Consider the following 22,387-nt stretch of genomic DNA (forward strand, 5'->3'; position numbering starts at 1 on the left):
TTAAGCTTATCGTGTCAAAATCTCAAATCCTAACACGACCCATTAACATAACGGGTCGTGTCGTGTCAACCCGTTTTGACCCATTAATAAATATTACGAAATATGTTTTTTTTATAAGTAAACAAATAAATTAAGAAAATATTACGAAATATGTTAATACGACACAATACAACTCATTTTAAACTATTTATGTAAATGGGTTGAATAGACCCGAAATTAACCTTTTTAACCTGATTAAATTTAGCATAATTTTATATAAATGTTAAAATTACAATATCTATAAAAATTATAAAACTAATTATAAGTCCAAAACTACAATCCAAATAATAAAAATATCGGAATTGAAATTCTAATAATTTTATTTTTAGATATAAGGATATAATTGTAACTTTAACTTTCTTAACGTGTCATAACGAGTTATAACGGGTCAAAACGGGCTAACCCGTTATCAACCCGTTAAGCAATCGTGTCTTAACGGGTCAACCCGTTTTGACCCAAACTCATTAAGGCTAAACCCTAACCCGCTATTATCGTGTCGTGTTCGTGTTGGGTTAACGGGTCGTGTGACATATTGCCACCCCTACATAAAATACAGATTTCCTAATTTTGTAATATGAGGTGTACAAGGAAAATAAACAGAAACAACATGTGAATGTGTTGATCATGCAAAACCAAAGGCCATTTTTTAGAGAGAACTGACAGCAGGTGAAAACAAAGGTAAATAAAATCTTGCTCAATCTTTTCATCAGCTTCAACTGGCAGAGTTCAAACTGGGTTTCAACTTTGTTTGTTTAGCAAGACAAACTCTTTTCAAACATTCCTAAACAGTCCAAGCTAATCTCAGCTCAAACTGATAATAGTCACGCTAAGCATGTATGATTGGCATCAATTGGAGTTGAGCCCAAGCTTCAACAAGCAAGCAAAACAGTTCTGACAGATCTATTGAGGGAAGACAACTAACTAAGCATTTGAACACATTTACATCCCAAAGTGCACACAAGAATAAAGTATGTGCCACCTAAAATGGAAGACTTTTATAATGAGTTAGATATGGAATAATTCATATCTCCTTGAAGAGGTCCAGTAATAATAAAATTGTTGAAATAGCAACAAATGTGATGTAAACTCCAATCGCCTCGCTTTGACACTCAACAACAATATTGGAAAACAAATCCAAAAAAGCCAAACTCAAGTCAATGGATGGAAAATCTAGACCTGTTGAGAACTCGTTTCAAGAACCTAAATTATACTAAAATCTAGACCCGTTGAAGAACCCATCTCAAGAACCCGGATTACAAGGAGGAACATCACAAAAGTTGTGATTTACCTTTGATAAGTTCAATAGTTCAATTAAGAATAAGAGGAGTAAACTCAACTCACCAATAAAATTCAATAATGTCTAACCTTCTCAAATGAGGCAACAAGTGGTTTAAATAAACAATTCCCAAAAACTCTAAGTGAACAGTGCCTCAGGTACTGTAGCGTCAATAGTGCCGCACTAAAAGTAATTTCTAAAACCCTAGTGAGAGTTAAAATAATAACTTTCCAAATAAACCATTGGCCAAAATACAAGGCCTTCCCAAAAACCCTAATTTATTAGAAATAAGACATGTGGGCTAAGCATCCTCAAGCCCACTTATTCTAAATTAATAATAAAAATCATTTAAACAAATTGAAAGTCTTAATAACAACAGGCTCTATCTCTAAGTCATGTCTTCCAAAACTTGGATTAAGTGAATCAAACTGGTTCTCCTTTTTTCAAACCCATCTTGAGTGTTAGACTCTTGTTAGCTTCATCCCAATTGGATTGCATCAATCCTTGTATTGCTTCCTTGATCTTCTTGGCTCCTGATCTTGTAATTGATCCTTAAGACTTGGTCTGCCTTGGGACCCATCAAAATGAATCTACTACATCAGCTCTATAATTTACAAAAATCAAGTAGAACTCATACCCTGGAAAAAGAACTTTTAAGGGATGATGATAGATGATTCTATCTGATCTAGATCTATGATGGATATAGATAGCATTTCCTACAAGAAAAGGAGGAAAAAAAGATTCAACATCCTATAGATCTATGCAAACGTATAATGCAGATTAAATGGTAGCTTTGACAGAAGATAATGTGTCTTGCCAATTGTGAAGAAGTCATAAACAACCCATAACTCCCAAATCCAAGAAATCTGGTTGATTGAACTTCAGGTGAAAAGTGTTTGCTTAAGAATAAAGGTTATACATACTATCTCAGGTTCTTCCAAAAGATGCCTTCGAGTGACCATTGCAACTGCCCCTATATTCTCCATGGTCGCCGATCTCTTCAAGGAACATTAGAACTAAGTGAAACTGAATTCCAAAATATTGAATAAAACATTGAACAACAATACTTTGTACATCAAGTCAAACTTGGGTTCTAAAACATATAAAATTCACTAATTTTAAAAATAAAAAGTGGTGCTTTGGGAAAAAAAAAATCTCAGGTTTACTGATTAGCAATCCAAGGAGATCCATCAAAACTGGCTATAGGTTTCTAAACAAAAAAAAAAAGGGTATATTGATTTTGCCCAAAAATTTTTGGCAAATGGTGACCTTTTACCACAGAAGCTCACAATCATATAAATCAGCATTCTTTTGACTCACGTAGATATAAAAAATCTTCATCGAAGTACCTAACAAACAACTCCATAACGCTACCAGGGAATGCACCTTAAAGCTCCCACTAGCTGCTGGATTTACTGAAGTGTACCTTTTATGTCCCACGGAAAGAGCATTTATGTAATCCACAGGAAATTCTGCTCGTTGTGGCATTATTACTCTTTCCAGTTCCAGGCAAAGGCGTCTCTCCATAGTTTGGAGCTCATGAAATGGCATACTATGGGGAGCATTTACAGAAGCTTGGCAAATATAGCTACTGAGCAAATGTTAACAGAACATTTGATCTTGTTGAGGTTGGGAAGATCAGTAGAAAGTAGGGCACTCTGGCTCATCTTCTGATTAAAAAAGGGCATTCTCAACTATTCTTCAGAACTGCTGCACTACTTTTTGCCCGGAATATCTGGGGAGAGTTTTCTCAAAATATCAGAGCCATTCATCCCTTTTGCATCAAAATTATTGAATAACCATAAAATGGCAGAATGATTCACCAGAATCCCAGCCGAATTGGGAAGATTAGAATCCCTAGTCTTGCTATCAAATTTCTCAGAAAAATCAGCTAAGCTATCAAACAACATCGTGGCATTAGACACGGCCCATGTTGCTAAAACAGCAGCAGCAAAATCCTGGAACACATTACTAGGTAATAACATGATTGCCCCAACAAGCTCAGGAGTGGGTGCACGACAGCAGCATAGTGTCAGAAGGCCTTCAACTGCAATGGCAACTCTTTTAGGATCCAGTTCATCTGAGCAGAAAAACTCCAAAATCACCTTCTCTAGTTGAACCTTGGAAACAGCGAGCTCCGATCTAATCAACCCCCAGAAATTACGTTGCTCCAAACAGCTCCAATCAAGAGAGCTCTCTATTAAGTGCAAAATGGTTTCAGTGTTCTCACCAAATACAGAGAGTTTTTTCAAGCCTAGTTCAAATTGTACATCAACCAGACTGGTGTGATCCAACAGACTAACAAGTAACTTGATCATGTCTTCCTTACCAATGGACAAATCAGGAAGATGATGAAAGACACAGCAGAACAAACTTTTCAATCTTTTCCTCCCCCATTCAGCACAAGACATTAAGTCAGAAATGAGGAGCTTTGTCAGAGATGCATCATCATTTTTATGTAACATAGTCCTTGAACACCCAAGAAAACTTCTGTAAGCACCAAAAGCACTACTTACCAACTGTGAGACTACCTTGTTGTCTATCTTTGCAGTAGAAGCAAGAGCTGAGAAAGAACTCTCCTTTTCACCTTGCACAAAAGAAATATACCCATCAATATGAAAGATCAATAAAGGTAAATCACTGCTTTTAGCAGAATCTTTATCGACCATTGTATCTCCCAAACAATCTGCCATGGACGCCTCATAAGCTAGTCTTGATGCATAAGATAGTAATCGTGCTCCCACTGAAAAGCCATTCCTTGACCAGGATAGAAGCATGTCCTGCATCTTAGGTTGAGAAAAGATACAGGCACGAATAAGTAAGGCAGTGGCAGACCCTACTTCATCATCACAGTCAAGATTATCTGGAAGATATTGAAGTAAAGAAAATATTTTATAACCATTCAACTCAAACTCCTTTGATATTGTAGAAGATAAAACTTCATTGCATATTGTACCGCTCATTGTTTTTTGATTGTTAAGATTCAGAAATGAATATAATTCCTCCTCCAAGGTCTGATGGCCTACTACACACGACTTCTTAATCTTTTCCCCAAAATTTTGAACTAAATTCTCTGCAGAAACAACTTGGCGTTCACTGGTCACAATGGATGGAACAGAAGAATCAACAGGTTTGGTGGCAAACCCATCTTCCTGGGTGCAGGTAAGTTGCCCTTTCAGTGATGGTGCCACAGTTTCCACACAGGATGAGTTTGGCAAGCTCGGAGGTGTCAAAAAGTTGTGAGGAAAATTTTCTGGCTGCAGGTCTTTAATAAATCCCATTTTCCTACCAGACAAAAACCTTCCAAGCCTCTCCCTCAGAAAAGGAGAAATTGCATCACTAGAAGTCAAAACATCCAAAGACTGAATCACTCCTTTCCTAAGAAGCACACTGAAAGCTGATGACACACCTCTAACTATAATGTCATTATGTTGTAAATCATAGTTGTCTAAGACGAGAAACAAAAATTCGAGAAGGCTGTGAGTCATGTCAATGCATCTGGGAATAGAATATACCATCAGTAGCATTGCAGGTTCAATGTTCATAATATTATCTACTCTTTCATCAAAAAAGAGCCAATCATAAAATAAAGCCAGCTTCATATTGGCTCCAACATGGTTTTTCCTACAAAGTCCCATAAGCCAACCAATAGCTACCCATCTCGGAACAACATCTGACTGAATAATTTCATTAGTTGGGTGGTGTGCACAACATATAAACCGAACAATGTCGCTCAAAAGAGTCTCTCTCTCCACCCCACATAGAAACTTCTTAGTAAACCATTCCAGGTGTCGCCTCTGAGTCCCTAACTTTACATGTGTGAGTAAAAACCGCAATTGCGTCTCCATTTCTGGGGTAATCCTAAGTAAAGAATACCGACTTGAAGTCCTTGTGCGATAGAACTGTGAAATATCTGAAAAGCCTGGAGTCTTAAACTTGCTTGGGTTCAATACTAAATCTTTCCATATAGCTCTAAACTCGGGCACGTGTGCCAAATCTTGAAGAACTCTAATAAAATCCCTCCCAATTCTCAAACACAAATGAAACTGCTCCCTCAATACTTTGACGCAAAAATCAATCTCCAACTGCTTCAATGCCTCTAAATTTGCATTATTCACTAACATACAATGATCAGCCAATAACCGAAGATACGTGTATAAAGCACTAGTAAGAACTAGTGGTTCCTCTTCTAATAAGCAATCCCATTTGGCCAAAAAGATTCTCACTAACTCAGAGCACAGCCACAGATTCCCCTCAGAAAAATCTCCACCAACGATTTGCCTCAGTAAGCACACCAAAAGTCCATCAACCCCTACCCCAGAGACATCAATCATCTCCTTAGCAACCCAAATCAACTGTTTTTTCACCGAATCAACAAGTTTTGTGTACAATTCTTGAACAACCTTGACAAGCAAATGGACAAATAAGGCATATCCATCAGTGACAAGTGCATGTAAGTGCTTAATATGGGTTTTGGCATTATGGGGTTCACATAAAAACCCGTAAACAATGGCCCGGTTGAGCTGGTCATATTCTTGCTGGTCTGGGATTGTTAACGCAAACGGGGGTCTTAGTTTAGGTTCCAGAAGCTCAAAGGCTTGCCTTAGAGAGAGTTCTATCTGGTTCTCAGCTTCATAGGAAGCAACTCGAATGAGATTTGAGGCCATGTGTGTCACACCCCGTACTAGGGGGTGAACACTTTAACCTGAAATCCACAAAATATAAAATTTAGATACAATAATCCTCCAAAATTAAATGTCTCCAAAATTCTTCCAAACAGAATAAACTAAACACAATCAAAATTTCTCTTAACTCTTATCCACTTTTGCAACATGGAAATTATCTCACATTTCTCTTATAATCCTGTAACGAGCCATCTATTCCAACTGTCACAATCATCAAGTATTTGAAGAAAAATGGTGGATAAACAAGTGAGTCCACCGACTCAGTAAGCAATGAACCTATATACTAATGTATAAACATGAGCCAGCGCCAGTTACAGGATACAAAAACAAACAATTATCAAAAATAGCAATGATATTTTCACAAACATTTCTTTTTCAATAATAATATATACAAAAGACCTTAGACACAAGCATACTGAAACAAGATCAGAAACAGATACAGAAGCCATGTTTACCCCCGTGGCAGGGTTATGCATATCTGCAGATAACCAAACAGAACATCAATCACTTTTTCACCAAAGTGAGTGCAATCAAAGCAAAAGCTACCATTTTATACCCTTTGCAAGGTCTGAAATCATAAGCCACAATTTTACACCCATGGCAAGGTCAAAAATCAAAGGCAACAAGTTTACACCCGTGGCAAGGTCAAAAATTAGAGGCCACTATTATAATAACCCATGGCAAGGCCCATAACCAAAACAGATCAGAATCTTATGCCTCAGGGTTTTCAGATACAATTCAATAGCATAATAGTATACTAACCAGATAATATCATATAATCGGATAATATATTTCAAAGTTCATGTTCTCATTTTATGCACTAGAGAAACAGAGTACAAGAATTATATCTACACCAGTCATGATACAATGTCAAGTTTCAATGTTCAGATACAGAAACTAGTACAGAAAATAACCAAGGTTGTTTTCATAACAAAATATGCAAGCTTTTCACAAAATCAACCTCAGTCAGCTTTTAGCAAAATCTAGCATAGGAGCACCGCTTATTTAGACTTTTTAACATCTCTAAATTTCCTCACAATAGTGCCAGGCGAATATCAATCATCACCTAAACATAATTACCATTATTCTGAGTTAACAGAGTTGTACACTATTTTTAAGAAATAAAACAGATCATACCTAACTCCCATCAAATTCTATGGTGACCCTGAATACGCTAAAATGCACTTAAAGGCCAATTCACCTATTACCCCAATGTAGCAAAAACCATCTATCCAATTCTATTTCTTCCAAGTATTTTCACTTTACCCAAATGTAACGTACTAACCATTGTACAAACCAAAACCTCTCATTTCCGAAAATAGGTTGATACAACTATGCAAAAACCAACCCTATCTTACACATAACGAGGAAAACCTTACCCCTTCAAAACCTCAAACTAAATATAAAGCCATGCCCAATACGCTCCACTTCAACAGAACTCCATATCCACAGTTAGCAAAACATCCCAAATCAGTCAGCATTTCCAAACCTAGCATTTATCACCAAAACCCAAATCAAACACAATCATGTACCGTCACAATTTCAAGTAAAAATTGACCAATTGAGTCACTTAAATAAATGTATATTTCATGGGTACAGCAAATGAATATCTTACCCAACTCGGAGAGTAGTCGGTCGGATTTGTGGGGCGAATGGTGTTGCGCGAAGGATGTTCGATAGAGTGAGGCGGCACGGCTGGACGTGGTGTGCCAGCCAGCGATGGGGTACGACGTGTTAACAACGGCAACGTGTTCGGGCTGGATGGAGTGCGAGGCGTGAAAGGTGGCGACAACAGGGTAGAGACCGAGGGGCGGAAAACAGTGGTGTGGAGAGGAGGACGACGGTGGGAAACAGAGGTTATTGGTGGCGAAGGGAGGGACAGCGTGCTCGTAGTGTAGGGCTTGGACGGCGGCGGCGGCGGCAGCACAACAGGGAGAAGAGAGAGCGAACTGAGAGAGATGGAGAAGGTGAAGAGAGAACACGAGAGGGACAGGTAGACGAAGAGGGAGATGGGCAGGAGAGACCAACCGGCCGGCGAGGCAGAGACTGACTGAGTGGGGAGGGGCGATGGAAAATAAAAATTACAGAGAAGATAGAGGGACGGACGGAGAGAGACGATGACGGAAAGAAAGAAACAGAGTTTGCGTGAGTTGCTCCCAGTTTTGCAAGGCCGGGCTTCTGGTGGTGCAAGGATGGCGTCCAACACAGAGTTGGCTGGGCGCTACAAAATCATCCCACCCCTGGACTAGGCGCTACTCCCTTAACTAGCAATACCATGATAAAGCCTTTCCCTCCATGTGAAAAAATGCAATCTGTATTTTTTTATCCTCTAGAGTACTTAAATATGCAAAAAACTACTCTGCCTTAAGGACCCATTCTATTGGTTCATTACCATCAAACTTTGGAAATTCAATTCTAATGGATCTAGCATGAATGTCCCCTCCCCCTTCAAATAATGGATTGTTACTAACCTTTCAGTTTAAGGAGCCTTCACCTGAATTCTGATAACCATTACAGCTAGTTGATCATAACTAGCAGCAAGGTTATTTATTTGTTGCAGAACTGCATCCAGCATTTACTTTTGTGTTTCTTGTTCTTCTCGCAGGTGAACGGTCTCTCCCTTCAAAGCATAAACGACTTCAGCCAGTTGAGCATGACAGGTACCTTCGGCCATGGCGCAGGAATGCAACTCTGAGACCACTATAATGCACCTTGACACCAGAAAATTAAAGAAGAATTTGAGAAGATGAAACTATGGCTTTCGAGGAGCCACTGCCTCCATAGAGTTTCTAAATAACTGATATGATGATCATTACATAGATTAACTGCTTATTTAAATAGAGACTACAATAAACTGTAATAGATAACTGACTGACCCATTAGCTAATTAACTGGCCCACTTGGCCCATGACCACTATGCTAAGGACTCGATCCAACAACCATTTATAAAGACTAAATTACTGAAATTTCCTACAAAATAAACAATTGTACCCTCATAACCCTAAATATAAAAGCATCTCTTTTTATGGCCTTTGAAATCCAAAAGCTTCCTTCATTCTTTCATTCTCTCTGCCGCTTCATTCTCTCTGCTGCTTCTCTCACGTCTTGGCCTGAAATCCTAACAATTTATGCTGTGAAAGAGAGGGAAAGAAAAAGAAAATCAAAGCAAGAGTGAGAACTTCCGGGCAACGTGAGAAAGTATGGGTGTAAAGAAATATGTTCTATATCCATTTTCGGCACTGGCCCTCTTAAATTCGAATTTATCAAGAAAAAAAAAGCTAGCTTGTAAAAGTATTTATCCACTCGTTTAATAAATAATACATATTCAATAAAATTTGACTCAATTTGAAAAATGCTATTTAAGATTCATTTATATCCGAGTCGACTCGTTAGCTCGACTCAATTAAAACTCATTCATATATTTAACTCATTCATATATTAATAAATATATATATCTACAACAATATATATATATATATGTATTAACTAATAATATAAGCATATCACTTTTATAATTAAATATATAATTTATAATCTAATTACATATGCCTATATGTTGAATATATTTCATATCTTTATTTTATAATTTATACAATAATTAGTCGATCAGATTTAATAATTTTATATATTAGTACGTGGAAACATATATGAAACATATATATGTTATCATATTATGTGCATATATTAATAATTTATGTAGGCATATCATATATTGTTATTATAGATAAATATCAACTAGTTACATATTAATAAGTTTTTAAAATCTTATAATTCAATTGAGGTTCTACTTGTTAGTTGTACAACTTCAATATTAGATTTTTATTTTTTATTTATCTAATTTATTCATTATTAAATCTTATTCAAAAAATTTAAAAAAAAAAAAACAAAAAATTTGAGCAACCGACTCGAGCTCTTCCCAAAGACGAGCTCGAGTTTAGCTTACCAAGTGGAACTTGAACAAAGATTAAAGAAAAATCTCAAACTCGGGCTCAAACTCGAGCTCAAGTTTTTTAAGTCGAGCCGAACTCGGCAAGCTAAAGACCGATTTGGGTCGGCTCAATTACAACCCTATGAGAATGGAAAGGTGATGTGCAACTTGACCTTTGCCGACTACATAAGGTTGGTTCAGACAGAAATATTATCTCATCTCATATCATCTCATCATTTCTCAATATCATAAATACAAATACTTTTTAGTTTTTAATTTTTTTAATTTTTATTATCTATTTATTACCTAATTATTACAACTTTTTTAAACTTTCAAATAAAACATAAAAAACAATTCAATTTTTTTAAATTTTAACACAAAATATCTTGGCGCCAATTTTAAATTTGAAGCTGTCAAATAAGGTTAAAAATTTTGGATGGAGAGCATGTACAAAAAGTCTTCCTACAAAGTAGAAGTTGTTGTTAAAAGTTATTTCTTCTGGATTATGTGCACATTGCCATGCTGGTATGGAAGATTGTATTCATGCTTTTTGTGGATGCTCATTTGTTCAACCATTTTGGGCTGCTAGATGTCCACAGATCTGTTCAATGGTGGGAATGGTAGATCGGTTTTATGATTTGGTTTCTGTATTGATGAAGATTGATTTGCAGCTAGTTCTTTATTTACTTACTATTGCATGAGGTATTTGGAAATATAGGAATCTTAAGATTTTTCAAAATGTTGTTTGTGTTATACACGAGATTTTTTATGATTACCTAGTATCAGGAATTAATTTTATTCTTTAAATTCTTTTGTTCAGTTTGTATCACATTCTAAGTCACATGTATTTTACTTATTCATGTAATACTATAAATACTAGTCTTTGGCTACTGTACAGATACACGGATATTCAATTAAATCATTTTTATTCTTCTAGAAGATTCCTTCATATTCGCCCTTTCCTCTGATAGGGTTTCTTCTTGCCGTGCTTCGTTTTGCCTTTTTGCATTCCTTTAGGTTTTACATTTTACATGGTATCAAGCGTTCTTTTTTTAATCACTTCCATGGCACCATTTCACAAATTTGTCTCAGAGGATGCTACTTCTTCTTACTTTCTTCATCTTAGCGATAGTGCTGGGGTCCTTTTGGTCACTCAGCCTCTTCTCGATGAGAACTACCATGCGTTGTGATATCCCTTATTTCCTTGTGTATTTAAGTACTTATTTTACTAATTATTATATTGATTCTTTTATTTTAAATTGGTTATTATTATTATTGTTATAGTATTTTTTCACTATTACTGCCTAAGTTATGTAATTTATTTTAATGTGCTTTCTTTTTTGTTATTAATTATTTTCTATTATTTATTGACTCTTTATTTCAAATTATTTTACTGTTGGGTTTTACTAGTTTACTTTATTGTTACCAAGTTGTGTTTTTAATTATCTTCTTATTTATCTATTATTTTTAAGTCAGTTAAACTAGTATTTTAAATCTTCATCGTTTGATCAGTTTGAAGACCCCAAGATGAAGGGCCTGGATTTAATCCCCAAGCCCTTTCTTTTTCCCCATTTTCCTTTTCCCTCTCTCTCTTCCCTCCCCTTCAGCCCGTGCGAAACCCTCCTCCCCTCACTGAATCCCTTCTCCTTTAGCCCAACTCCACCGCCAACCATCACTAGCCACCATCTCACGCTGGCTACCTCCCGGCAACCTCTAGCGCCTTCCCTAGCCACGAGAAGCCCCATGCGCAACTCCTCTCTCTCTCTCTCTCTCTCTCTCTCTCTCTCTCTCTCTCTCTCTCATGGGTCTCACGCGGGTCTCTCCACCTTTGTGCCATCTGGCTCAGCCCTACGCCACCGCACCACCACTATCTCACCGATGACCCTTCCATCCACCGAACCCAACCCCCCACAGCAACCTCTCTCCCTCATTTGGCTCAAACCCAAAATGGGTTTCCCCTCATAGGTCCCTCCCTCTCACTGCAACCCAGTGCCACCATGGCACCACCCACCACCTTTTCAAGCCACCACCGAGCTCCACGAACCCCCTAACACCTTCTCCCTCCCTCACATAGCCCAAGGTAGTCCCAAATGGCCCCTAGCCTTACACGGGCTCTCTCTACCTCACACGACCAGATCCACCACCCAAGCCGCCGCCACCAACTCCACAACTTCCTTAGCTCCTCCATGCCCAGCCATGACCATCCCATAGCTCCCCCTCTAATTTCCTATTTTATGACCCATGGCCAGCCCATGGAAAAGCACTGTTCGCCGTTGCTCCTCCACTTTTGGCGTCACCCATAGTCTTGCGCACCATTGATCTTCCAAAGTTGTCTTTCCATTGTTGTAAGTAAATTTTCAAAGGATTTTCTTAAAATTTAAATATCTTTTTACACTAACTTGTTTCTACAATTTGATTAGTTGTGATGGGCCTTGGGTCCGTGAAGTGTTAGGAAAATAAATGTAGTTGTTGTCGAATGTTGGGCCTTGGGCCAGATTGAATGATGGATTTACTTGTAGAGTTGGTTTGTGAAGTTTAGCGTTTTGTGACTGTTGTAATGATTTATTTTATCTAATATGTGCTATGCCATGTCATCCAATATACTGTTTGCATGCATTTTCATGTGTCATAATTGAAAACTGGGTTTTCATGTTAAGAAATGATTTTTGGGTGCGTGCGTGTCACGACCCAAGCCGAGATGGGGCATTATCTCGATGGAGCTCCTCTGGTCACTCGGAAACATATAAAATTGAGTGATGTCTCCTTGGTTATTGCTGGGTGATAACGGGATTGGACAGGATGGTAACGCTCTTGTGCTACTCCATGGCCCCTCTACTAATAGGGGCTAGAGGATGCTTGGTCACGAGTGCGCTTGGCGCAGAGCTAGGCATCGCTCGTTACAAAGTCATATGCACGGTTGTTACACGTGTTGTGACGAAGGGAGCTAGGGTGTGCAGATGGTCCCTAGGGGACACCATGGTGCATGTGTAATTAAATGGATATATGTGGGTCATTTTCTAGAAAAATGGCGTATTTATGTTTGGGTCATTTTCTGGAAATGGCGGATGGTATTTAATGGACATGTTTTGGGTCAAATGGGTTTTTGGCATGTGTTGGAAAAACGTATCATTTTTGGAAAAAATGATGGTGTTGTTTTTGCATGTTTCATCATGTGGATGCATATACATTGGTTGTATTAATATGTTTTTATCTCTTGGATTGTCTGGTTGATTACTTGCTGAGATTTATAATCTCATCGTGGTATTCCTACCCTACGATTCCATTTTATGGAATTGTCGATTTTGATGCAGAAGATAACGTTGATCCTGAGAGATCAGCTTTGTCAGAGGAGTGACTTGTGGTCACTTGTTGACCATGAGATTTGTTTTCCCTTTTGTCTATGTATTTTGACTTTTTATTTTATTTCACTGGATAATTGTATAACCTCTTTGAGATCTTTACTGTTGTGGTTCTGTTTTTAAGATTTTGATACTTAGTTAACTATTTTATTTCTTTGCTGCAATTATTACTATACACTTAATTGTATGTTCACACACTAAGCAGTTGATGATTGGGGTGCGTTACACGTGTTGTCATCATCCCGGTGTCACGATACTCACCAAATCACACATGAGAGTCGAGGGCGCCATATGTGTGGACCGGTTCAACCATGGCCCTCTCAGCGAATAACAAGCTTGGATTTCTTGATGGATTCCTTCCTAAACCTTCAGATTTGACAGATTCTCTACTTTCTCCATGGCTCCGATGTAATAATATGGTGATATCTTGGATCTTAAATTCTGTTTCTACTGAAATTTCTTCTAGTATCTTGTATATTGCAACTACATATGAGATCTAGTCCGATCTTAAGGAATGATTTTCTCAGAAAAATGGACCTCACATTTTTCACTTGCAGAAATCGATTTCCTCTCTTTCTCAAGGTTCTCTTTCGGTGAGTAATTATTGTACTCGTCTTAAGGGCCTTTGGGATAAACTTTCTAATTACAAGCCTATTCATGCTTGTTCTTATGGTGCTGTACAAACGTTGAACTCCTATGTTCAACAGGAACATATTTTACAGATTTTACTTATGGAGCCTCTGCCTCCTCTTAATAAAGTTTTTTCTCTTGTTTTACAAGATGAACAACAATGAGAAATATCTTATGTCTCTTTGCCCCTGTTGATTCTCATGTTGATGGCACCAAATCCGTTAAATAATTCTCTAATAAGGATAGACCATAATGTAAACACTGTAGAATTACTAGTCATGTGATTGACAAATGTTACAAGTTGCATGGTTTTCTCCCAGGCTACAAACCGAAATAGAGGCAACAGTCCATGGCTAATTCTGATGTCCTTGGTGATAGAAAATCCTCGGTTGTTTCTCCTTTTTCCTTGACTGAGGCTCAGTATCAATAGCTTTTGTCCATGCTTTCTCCTTCTAAATCTGTTGATACAGTTCCTTCTGCTGTCAATATAGTTGTTTCGAATAATTTTTTTGGTATTATTTTTCTTCATAATAATACTCACTCTATTTTTTTTGTTGCTCAGTCTGCTACTTTTGATTCCAATTTCTGGATTCTTGATACTGGGGCCACTGACCATATAGTTCCTTCTATTGATTGTTTTACTTCTATTGCCAGTTCTTTTAATGCTTCTGTGAAGCTTCCTAATGATCAATCTGTGTCTATTACACATATTGGCTCTATTTCCATTTCTAAACATCTTGTCTACATGATGTTCTATGTGTTCCAACCTTTAATTTCAAATTGATTTCTATTAGCAAGTTAACATAGTCACTAACTTGCTTTTTTTTAGTTTTCCTCTAATATTTGTCTCATACAGGACCTGATTCGTTAGAGGCTGATCGGAGTGGGTAGATTGCATGGAGGTTTTTATATACTACAGTAGTCAAGCCTTTCTAATTCTACTTTTACTCCACATACTATTTGTTTACCTGAAACAATATCTACACATGTTTATTCCATTACTTCCAAATGCTCTAATTACGAGCTTTAGCATGATAGACTTGGTCATCCTTCTAATTCTAGGATGCTGTTTGTGAATAATTTTGTTTCTAAATTGACTGTTCCATGCAATCCTTGCATGATTTTTCCTTTAGCTAAACAAAGAAAATTACATTTTCCTAATAATGCTCATTTATCTGCTGCTCCTTTTGATCTTATTCATTGTGATGTTTGGGGTCCATATTCTATACCTATTGTTGAAGGTTACAAATATTTTTTGACTATTTTTTATGATTCAACTCATGCTATGTGACTTTATCTTCTTAAGCATAAATCTGAAGTTTCACATATTTTTAGTGTTTTTTATAAAATGGTTAAAACACAATTTCATTTAAAAATAAAATCACTTCACACTGATCATGGCACAGAATTTTCTTTTACTCCTTTTTTGCATTCTAAAAGCATAATATATCAACATAGTTGTGTTGAGACTCATCAACAGAATTATGTTGTAGAGAGAAAATATTAGCCTATCCCTAATGTGGCTAGAACAATGATGATTCAGTCTCATTTGCCTATTAAATTTTGGGATGATGTTGTTTTAACAGCAATTTACCTCATTAATAGGCTTCCTACTCTTTTAAATCAAAAATCTCCTTTTGAGTTTTTGTTCAAAACTGTTCCCTTTTATGATCATCTAAGAACTTTTGGCTGCCTTTGTTTTGCTTCAACTTTACAAAGATCTTGAATCAAATTTGATCTTAAGGCTCAAACTTGTGTTTTTCTTGGTTACCCTTTTGGAATAAAAGGTTACAAACTTCTTGATTTAAAAACTAATCAATCTTTTATATTAAGAAATGTTGTTTTTCATTAACATATTTTTCCTTTTACATCTTAAAATAAAACTAAATTTTCCTCCATTTTTCCTATTGAATCTTCAACTTTAGATTCTATAACTGTTCCTTCAATAGCACCTTCTACTGATTTACATCTAAACTCCTCTTCACCTTCCCCTGCAAGTGATTCATTTGTTCAGTCTTATTCCTCCCCTGTTTTTGTCACTGTATCATTACCTTCTAACCCTCCTAGAAGATCTTCTAGAATCAGAAAGGTACCTGGTTATTTGCAGAACCTTCATTGCAACTCCTCTTCTACACACTCCACATCCGATCCTTCAAAAATTTCTTCTTCATCAGGTTCTTCTTCCCTTTTATCTTCTCCTCCTAAATATGATATTTTCAATTTTATTTTTTATGCTAATCTTTCTTTTTCACACAAATCTTTTGTCATGTCCATTTCTGTTGATATTGAACCTGAGTTCTATCATCAAGCTGTCAAGCACTCTCGTTAGAGAGATGCCATGTCAACTGAAATTGCAGCCTTGGAAATTAATAATACTAGGATTGTTACTTCATTACCTTCTAGTAAGAAACTCATCAATTGTAAATGATTTTATAAGATTAAACATCGTGATGATGGTTCCATTGAAAGATATAAGGCAAAATTAGTTGCAAAGAGTTATACCCAAACTGAAGGATTGGATTATTCTAAAACTGTTTCACATGTTGTTAAAATGGCTACTGTTAGAACTCTTTTGGCCATTGCTACTATGAAAGGCTGGCATATTTCACAGCTTGATGTTAATAATGCTTTTTTACATGGGGATTTATCTAAAGAAGTATACATGGTTCTACCGCTTGGTTTTCATGTTAAAGTGGGGTCCCAAGTTTGCAAGTTGAACAAATCACTTTATGGTTTGAAACAGACCTCACTGCAATGGATCTCAAAGTTTTCAACCTCTATACTCAATATGGGTTTTCAACAATCCAAAACTGATTATTCTCTTTTTACTAAGATTGAGTGTCCATCTTTCATATCCCTTCTTGTCTATATTGCTGATATTCTCATAGCTAGTAATGATATGAAATCTGTTGAGCTTTTAAAGTCCTTACTTGATGAGAAGTTTAACGTCAAGGACCTTGGTAAGCTCAAATATTTTCTTGGTTTGGAAGTGGCACAGTCTCCTGCTGGTATTTCTTTATGTCAAAGAAAATATTCTTTGAAGATTCTTCAAGATGCTGGTTTACTTGTTGCCTTTCCTATGGAATATAATATTAAATTGAGTAAGAATGATGCGGACTTGTTGCCTGATCCTACAGTTTATAGAAGACTTATAGGTCGACTTATTTACCTCACATTAACTCGATTAGACTTGTGTTATTCTATCAATAGACTAAGCCAATACATGGCTAAACCTAGACAGCCCCATTTACAAGCAACCTATAGAATTTTACAATATATCAAAAGCACTCATGGTCATGGTCTTTTCTTCCCAGCTGCCAATACATTATCTCTCAAATCCTTTGTTAATTCTAATTGGGCATCTTGTCCTGACAGTAAGAGATCTACACGTGGTTATTGTATTTTTCTTGGAGATTCTTTGGTTTCTTGGAAAACAAAGAAATAGACCATTGTTTCTAGATCTTCTGCAGAGATTGAGTATAGATCAATGGATTCTACCACTTGTGATATCATTTAGTTTCTCACTCTCTTATCTGATTTTCGTGTTTCATATACTCATAGTACTCAACTTTTTTGTGATGGTCAGCCACACTACACATTACTACCAATCTAGTCTTCAATGAAAGAACAAAGCATATTGAGCTGGATTGTCACTTTATTTGAGAAAAAAATACAAGTTGGAGTTATCAAGACTTTTCACTTGGCTTCTGGTCATCAACTGGCTAATGTGTTAACCAAACCTATTGGTTACCATCAGTTTCATCACTTAGTTTCCAAGATGGATGTCCACTCTATCTACTCTCCATCTTAAAGGTGGGTATTAGGAATTAATTTTATTCTTTAAATTCTTTTGTTAATTTTGTATCACTTGCTAAGTCACATGTATTTTACTTACTCATGTAATACTATAAATACTAGTCTTTGGCTACTATATAGATACACGAATATTCAATTAAATCATTTTTCTTCTTCCAACAGATTCTTTCATATTCGCCCTTTGCTCTGCTAGGGTTTTTTCTTGCTGTGCTTCGTTTTACCTTTTTGCATTCCTTTAGGTTTTACATTTTACACTTAGTGTATGTTGAGAGCTATAATTATGTAAAGAACCAGCACTTAGTGGTGTGTGAGGAGATATTGCTCTCATGAAAAGCTCCCCCCAAGGTATGTTTAAACTGAGTTTTAATAGTGCTTTATTCCGATTTTCAAAGTTAGCTGTTGTTGTTGTTATCTTGAGAGATCATAAAGGTGATTTTGTCATGGCTTTGAGTCAAAAAGAACAAGGGAACAATGAGATTGATGAAATTGAAGTTTTGGTAGCTTTATGAAGATTACAATTCAACTTGTAGTTGGATATATCTAATATGATTTTGGAAGGGGATTCCTTGACTATAGTTGAAGCTATTCATTCGAAGGTACCAAATTTATCCAAACATGGGTCAATGATTGCAGAAATTCAACACCTTCTTGCTCGATTTGAGAGTTACGAGGTGCTCCATGTTGGTCGGTACGGGAATGAAGCTGCTCATTTACTTGCAACACATGCTTGTTTTGTAGAGGACTCTATACATTGGTGGCATGTCCAGATTTCATCCAATCTCAAGTTCTATTAGATGCTTCATTGTAATGAAGTTTGTTGTGCTACTATATTATGTTCTTCTTTATGAATGAAACATATTTGTTTATATAAAAAAAAATATATTCTAATAATATTTTAACTTTATAGTATTTTTACTTAATTTTTTTATCTCTCCTTTCCCAAAATTCCATAAAACATTTTAACTCAAACCATTTCACTACTATTCACAAATTATCTCACTACTATTCACAAATTTCTCATCTTAACTTACTATCCAAACTAGGCCTAAGACCTCATTTGGTTACACAAATGAGATAAGATGAGAAATTTGTGAGGAGTGGTGAAATGGCTTGAGTTAATATTTTTTATGGAATTTTTGGAAATGGGAGAGAAAAGTTGAATAAAAAATTATAAAATTAAAAGAAAGTTAAAATATTATTTTTTTAATATTATTTTTGTTTTGAGATTTGAAAGTTGAATTATTTTTTGTATTTTGTTTGGAAGTTTAGAAATGTTGTAATGATTAGATGAAAATGGTTAAAAGGTTAAAATTTTGAAATTGAAGAATATTTATATTTGAATGGTATTTGGATGTTGAGATGGCTTGAAAGGTTTATAAAACCAAATCATGCCCAAGTCTAGCTTGATTTTTTACCAAGGAGAAGCAGAAGTTCTTATACAAGAAATGTAAATTATTTGAAAAATTATTTAAAAAAGGAGTTCCATCTGACTATGTAAAAAGAAATTTAAAATACAATTCACTACAGTAACTCGCTACATATAGAGTGAACTGCTCATCTACCTAAAAAATTGTATTCATTATTTCTCTCTCATTCTCTCTTCATTTATTTCCAACTTATTTTTTTGCTATTTTTTTACGATTTCCTTCTATAGTGGCATCCTATATCAATATTTAAAAAACCAAGTGTGTGAAAAAAAATTCTTAATACGCTCATTTTTTTTTTCTAATTTTTATTTTTTTTATTTAGGTTATTTTTAACATTTAGAGTGTGGATAGACACGTTAAAATCACATTAATAAGGAATATTAAATATATTGAAAGATATAAAGACGGCAAATGTGCTAGATAAAATAAATAAGTATATATACTTTTTAATATTCTCATAATATAATCTCATTTGTTTTATATTTTGAATTTATTTTTATTTTTTATTTAGGTTATAAATCTTTATTTTATGTGTATAGGACATAATTGTATAAAAATATATATGAAGAGATATTGTAAATTCATTGATAGTTAAATGAAATATTTGGAATAAATAAACATATTAAAAAGTATATTATTTCAATGATATAGAGAAAAAATAGATAAACTGATGGATAGTATATTGTAAAAGACGATATGTAAAATAAAAAAAGTAGATTTTGGTAATGTATTTTAAAGAACAGGATAAATATCCCTTATGAATACTCTTAACTAGGCCTCCAACCCGAGTTGGAACAACCGGTTTTGTACCCGACCCGACATGTATTCCCTCATTTAAGGCGCCAAACCGCCCCCGCTTGACCCGAACAAAATAAAAGCGGGTCGAACCGTATACCCGACCTTTACCAAAAAAAATTAAAAAAATAATAATAAAGAAATAAAAAAAAAAACAGCCATTTTTGCACATCGATGAACTCGATGTAGTTCTCCTCTTCTAAAAAAGCCATCTTCTTCATAAACTCGATGCAATCGGCAACGGCGTTGCCTCTAATCCTGGGGATGCTAAGGCTACTCTTTGATTTTCTAGGACTTGCAGACGAGGTGGGGATGCAAATGGGTATTTGCAGTTTGTCCTATTCAACGGTAGTCGCCACGATTCATATATGATATATCCATTTATCATGGAATTGATGCGTCGCCTTCAAGTTGTCTGGGCTCATATATGAAATATCCATTTATCCAAAATTGAATGCATTCAATTTGTTATTGGCACAACAGAGTTTTTAAAGCAAAAATGATGTTTCTATGGCCCTATAAGAATTTATTCTAGAGGATAAATGGTGGAATAGACAGAAGGGTGCGAGAGAAAATGAAAGAAAGCAAGAGAAAAAGATTGGGGGACTGACCTGGTGCGAGTCTTAGGCAAAGGAAATCGCATCCATGGTGACTGGTTGAGCTTCACGTTCTTGCCGATCCTCATATTCAAGAAGATTTACCAGCAGGTGGTACTGGAGAGAGATTTGTTTCTTTGTTAGGCTACGGTTCTAACTTCTCACCATCGTACCTGGAGTGGAGGCTAGGGTTTGAAGAACTGAAGGGTATGAATCGGTTGGTTTAACACTTGAATCTAAACCCGTGTTTTTATCGGATCGGTGGCCCGATACTTTAGTAACCCGTCGTGTGACTGTTTGGTTCGGTTCGGATCGCTCGGGTCAATCGGTTAGTCGGGTCATATGCATAGGCCTACTAGAAACATATTGAGATGGGTAATACTATGTACAAGCCCAAATAGATAAGTCCTATGCAAGTTAGGGTTGTAAGACTATGCCGAAAAAATTGATCGAACCAATAGTCTTATTGGTCGATCTCGAGGTGCGGTTTTTTTTTTTATTAGATCGAACCGAGACCGACTGAATGTATATAAATATTTTTTTATACATATAATATGTTATTTTATATAATAGTTGTATAATTTAATTATGGAATTTTCATCCAATGGATCACTATTGACTATATATACAATTAAATTATTTAATATTCATTAACCATATATAAAATATTAAAGAAATCACTTAATTTTAATTTTAATAATTTGATTAATTTTTTTTATTAAATTTTCAGTCAAAAAAAGTGTTCATGAACCAACCAGACTAATAGTTAATAGTCTAGTCTGGCAAAACTGATGGACCGAAATTTCCAATTGTAACCTCCCAAACTTAACCGATTACACCTCTAGTACAAACCTTTTGTAAAAAGAGTGAATTCTAATAATAAAGAATAATTTTTTTTTATATTTTTTTTTAAACTGTGGTCAACTTATTTACAAAACTTTGTATAGAATTTATCTATTTAGAATTTGTATAAATTATTTCTGCATTGAGGGAGCTCCATTGCGGTTCCTTTTGCCAGGCCACTCACTGATGGGTTGGGCCTATTTAATACTCTCCCACTCGGCACTCATCAGCAACACGTCGAAAGGCTCCTTAAATAGTTATTTTCCAAGCCATCGGAATGTCCAAAAAGATTCGTCACTACTACACCGGCCCTAAAATAAACCAAAATATTCAATAGGTTTTTAAATAAATTAGTCCCATAACCATGAATGAGCTTTGAACAAAATTAATAGAACTAAGGGAATAATCCAACGTCTTCAATGACCTTCGCTATATCGTTACATTTTTTTTCCCATATAAAAATTCCGTTCTCGAAATTTGCTTAGCTATTTGTAAAAGTATTTTAATACAAAAATTTTATATGTAATCATTTTTACATATTCTTTTATGTACTCTATTAATTTGATTAATTGTATATTAAAAAAATTGATGTAACTAATCACATTAGTAGAATGCGCAAAAAATATGCAAAAGTTGTTATATGTAATATTACTTATTCACAATTTAGATGGTGCTACCCACGATTGACGCTCAAGCTTTGACTTCCAAGTCTCTATTATATTCAACAATTTGGTCACCTGTTAGTCTATTCTAATGTTAACAATTACTAATCATAAATTTATATTGCAACATGACCAACCCACATTGAATTCTATAGCATGAAAACTCAAGTACTTAACAATCTCAAGTCAACTAATTTCTCAATTTTCATTAAGTTTACTCTCAAACCATCATCTTAACAAGAACCATGCTTCTATTGCATCCTCTAATAACTTTACCGAAACTCCTAAAGCTAAGACCTCTTAAAATATATCACCATCGAGTCAAATCCAA

The 22,387-nt window shown here is 35.6% G+C and overlaps 1 protein-coding gene across 17 annotated transcripts; it reads right to left on the reverse strand.

Annotated features, from left to right (window-relative positions):
- Window positions 1-1,350: 1,350 nt before the first annotated feature.
- LOC122313922 (integrator complex subunit 3 homolog) lies at window positions 1,351-20,800 on the reverse strand. Of its 17 annotated transcripts, none has more exons than XM_043129247.1 (7): window positions 20,567-20,800; window positions 8,992-9,131; window positions 7,380-8,711; window positions 3,645-6,020; window positions 2,742-3,512; window positions 2,239-2,313; window positions 1,351-2,031 (listed from the first exon to the last, which is right to left on the reverse strand). In XM_043129247.1, the coding sequence occupies exons 4-5, from the start codon at window positions 5,980-5,982 to the stop codon at window positions 3,031-3,033; spliced, it is 2,820 nt and encodes a 939-aa protein (XP_042985181.1). In that variant the 5' UTR covers window positions 5,983-6,020; window positions 7,380-8,711; window positions 8,992-9,131; window positions 20,567-20,800; the 3' UTR covers window positions 1,351-2,031; window positions 2,239-2,313; window positions 2,742-3,030. The 17 variants fall into 17 exon arrangements, with proteins under 17 accessions (XP_042985181.1, XP_042985176.1, XP_042985177.1 ...); XM_043129242.1 differs by having other exon boundaries at window positions 2,742-6,020; window positions 7,380-7,489; window positions 8,495-8,711; window positions 20,567-20,799; XM_043129243.1 differs by having other exon boundaries at window positions 2,742-6,020; window positions 6,129-7,489; window positions 8,495-8,711; window positions 20,567-20,799.
- Between the last annotated feature and the right edge of the window lie 1,587 nt (window positions 20,801-22,387).

The sequence above is a fragment of the Carya illinoinensis genome, chromosome 6 (genome assembly GCF_018687715.1).
Source record: "Carya illinoinensis cultivar Pawnee chromosome 6, C.illinoinensisPawnee_v1, whole genome shotgun sequence".
In the NCBI taxonomy this organism is placed as follows: domain Eukaryota; kingdom Viridiplantae; phylum Streptophyta; class Magnoliopsida; order Fagales; family Juglandaceae; genus Carya; species Carya illinoinensis.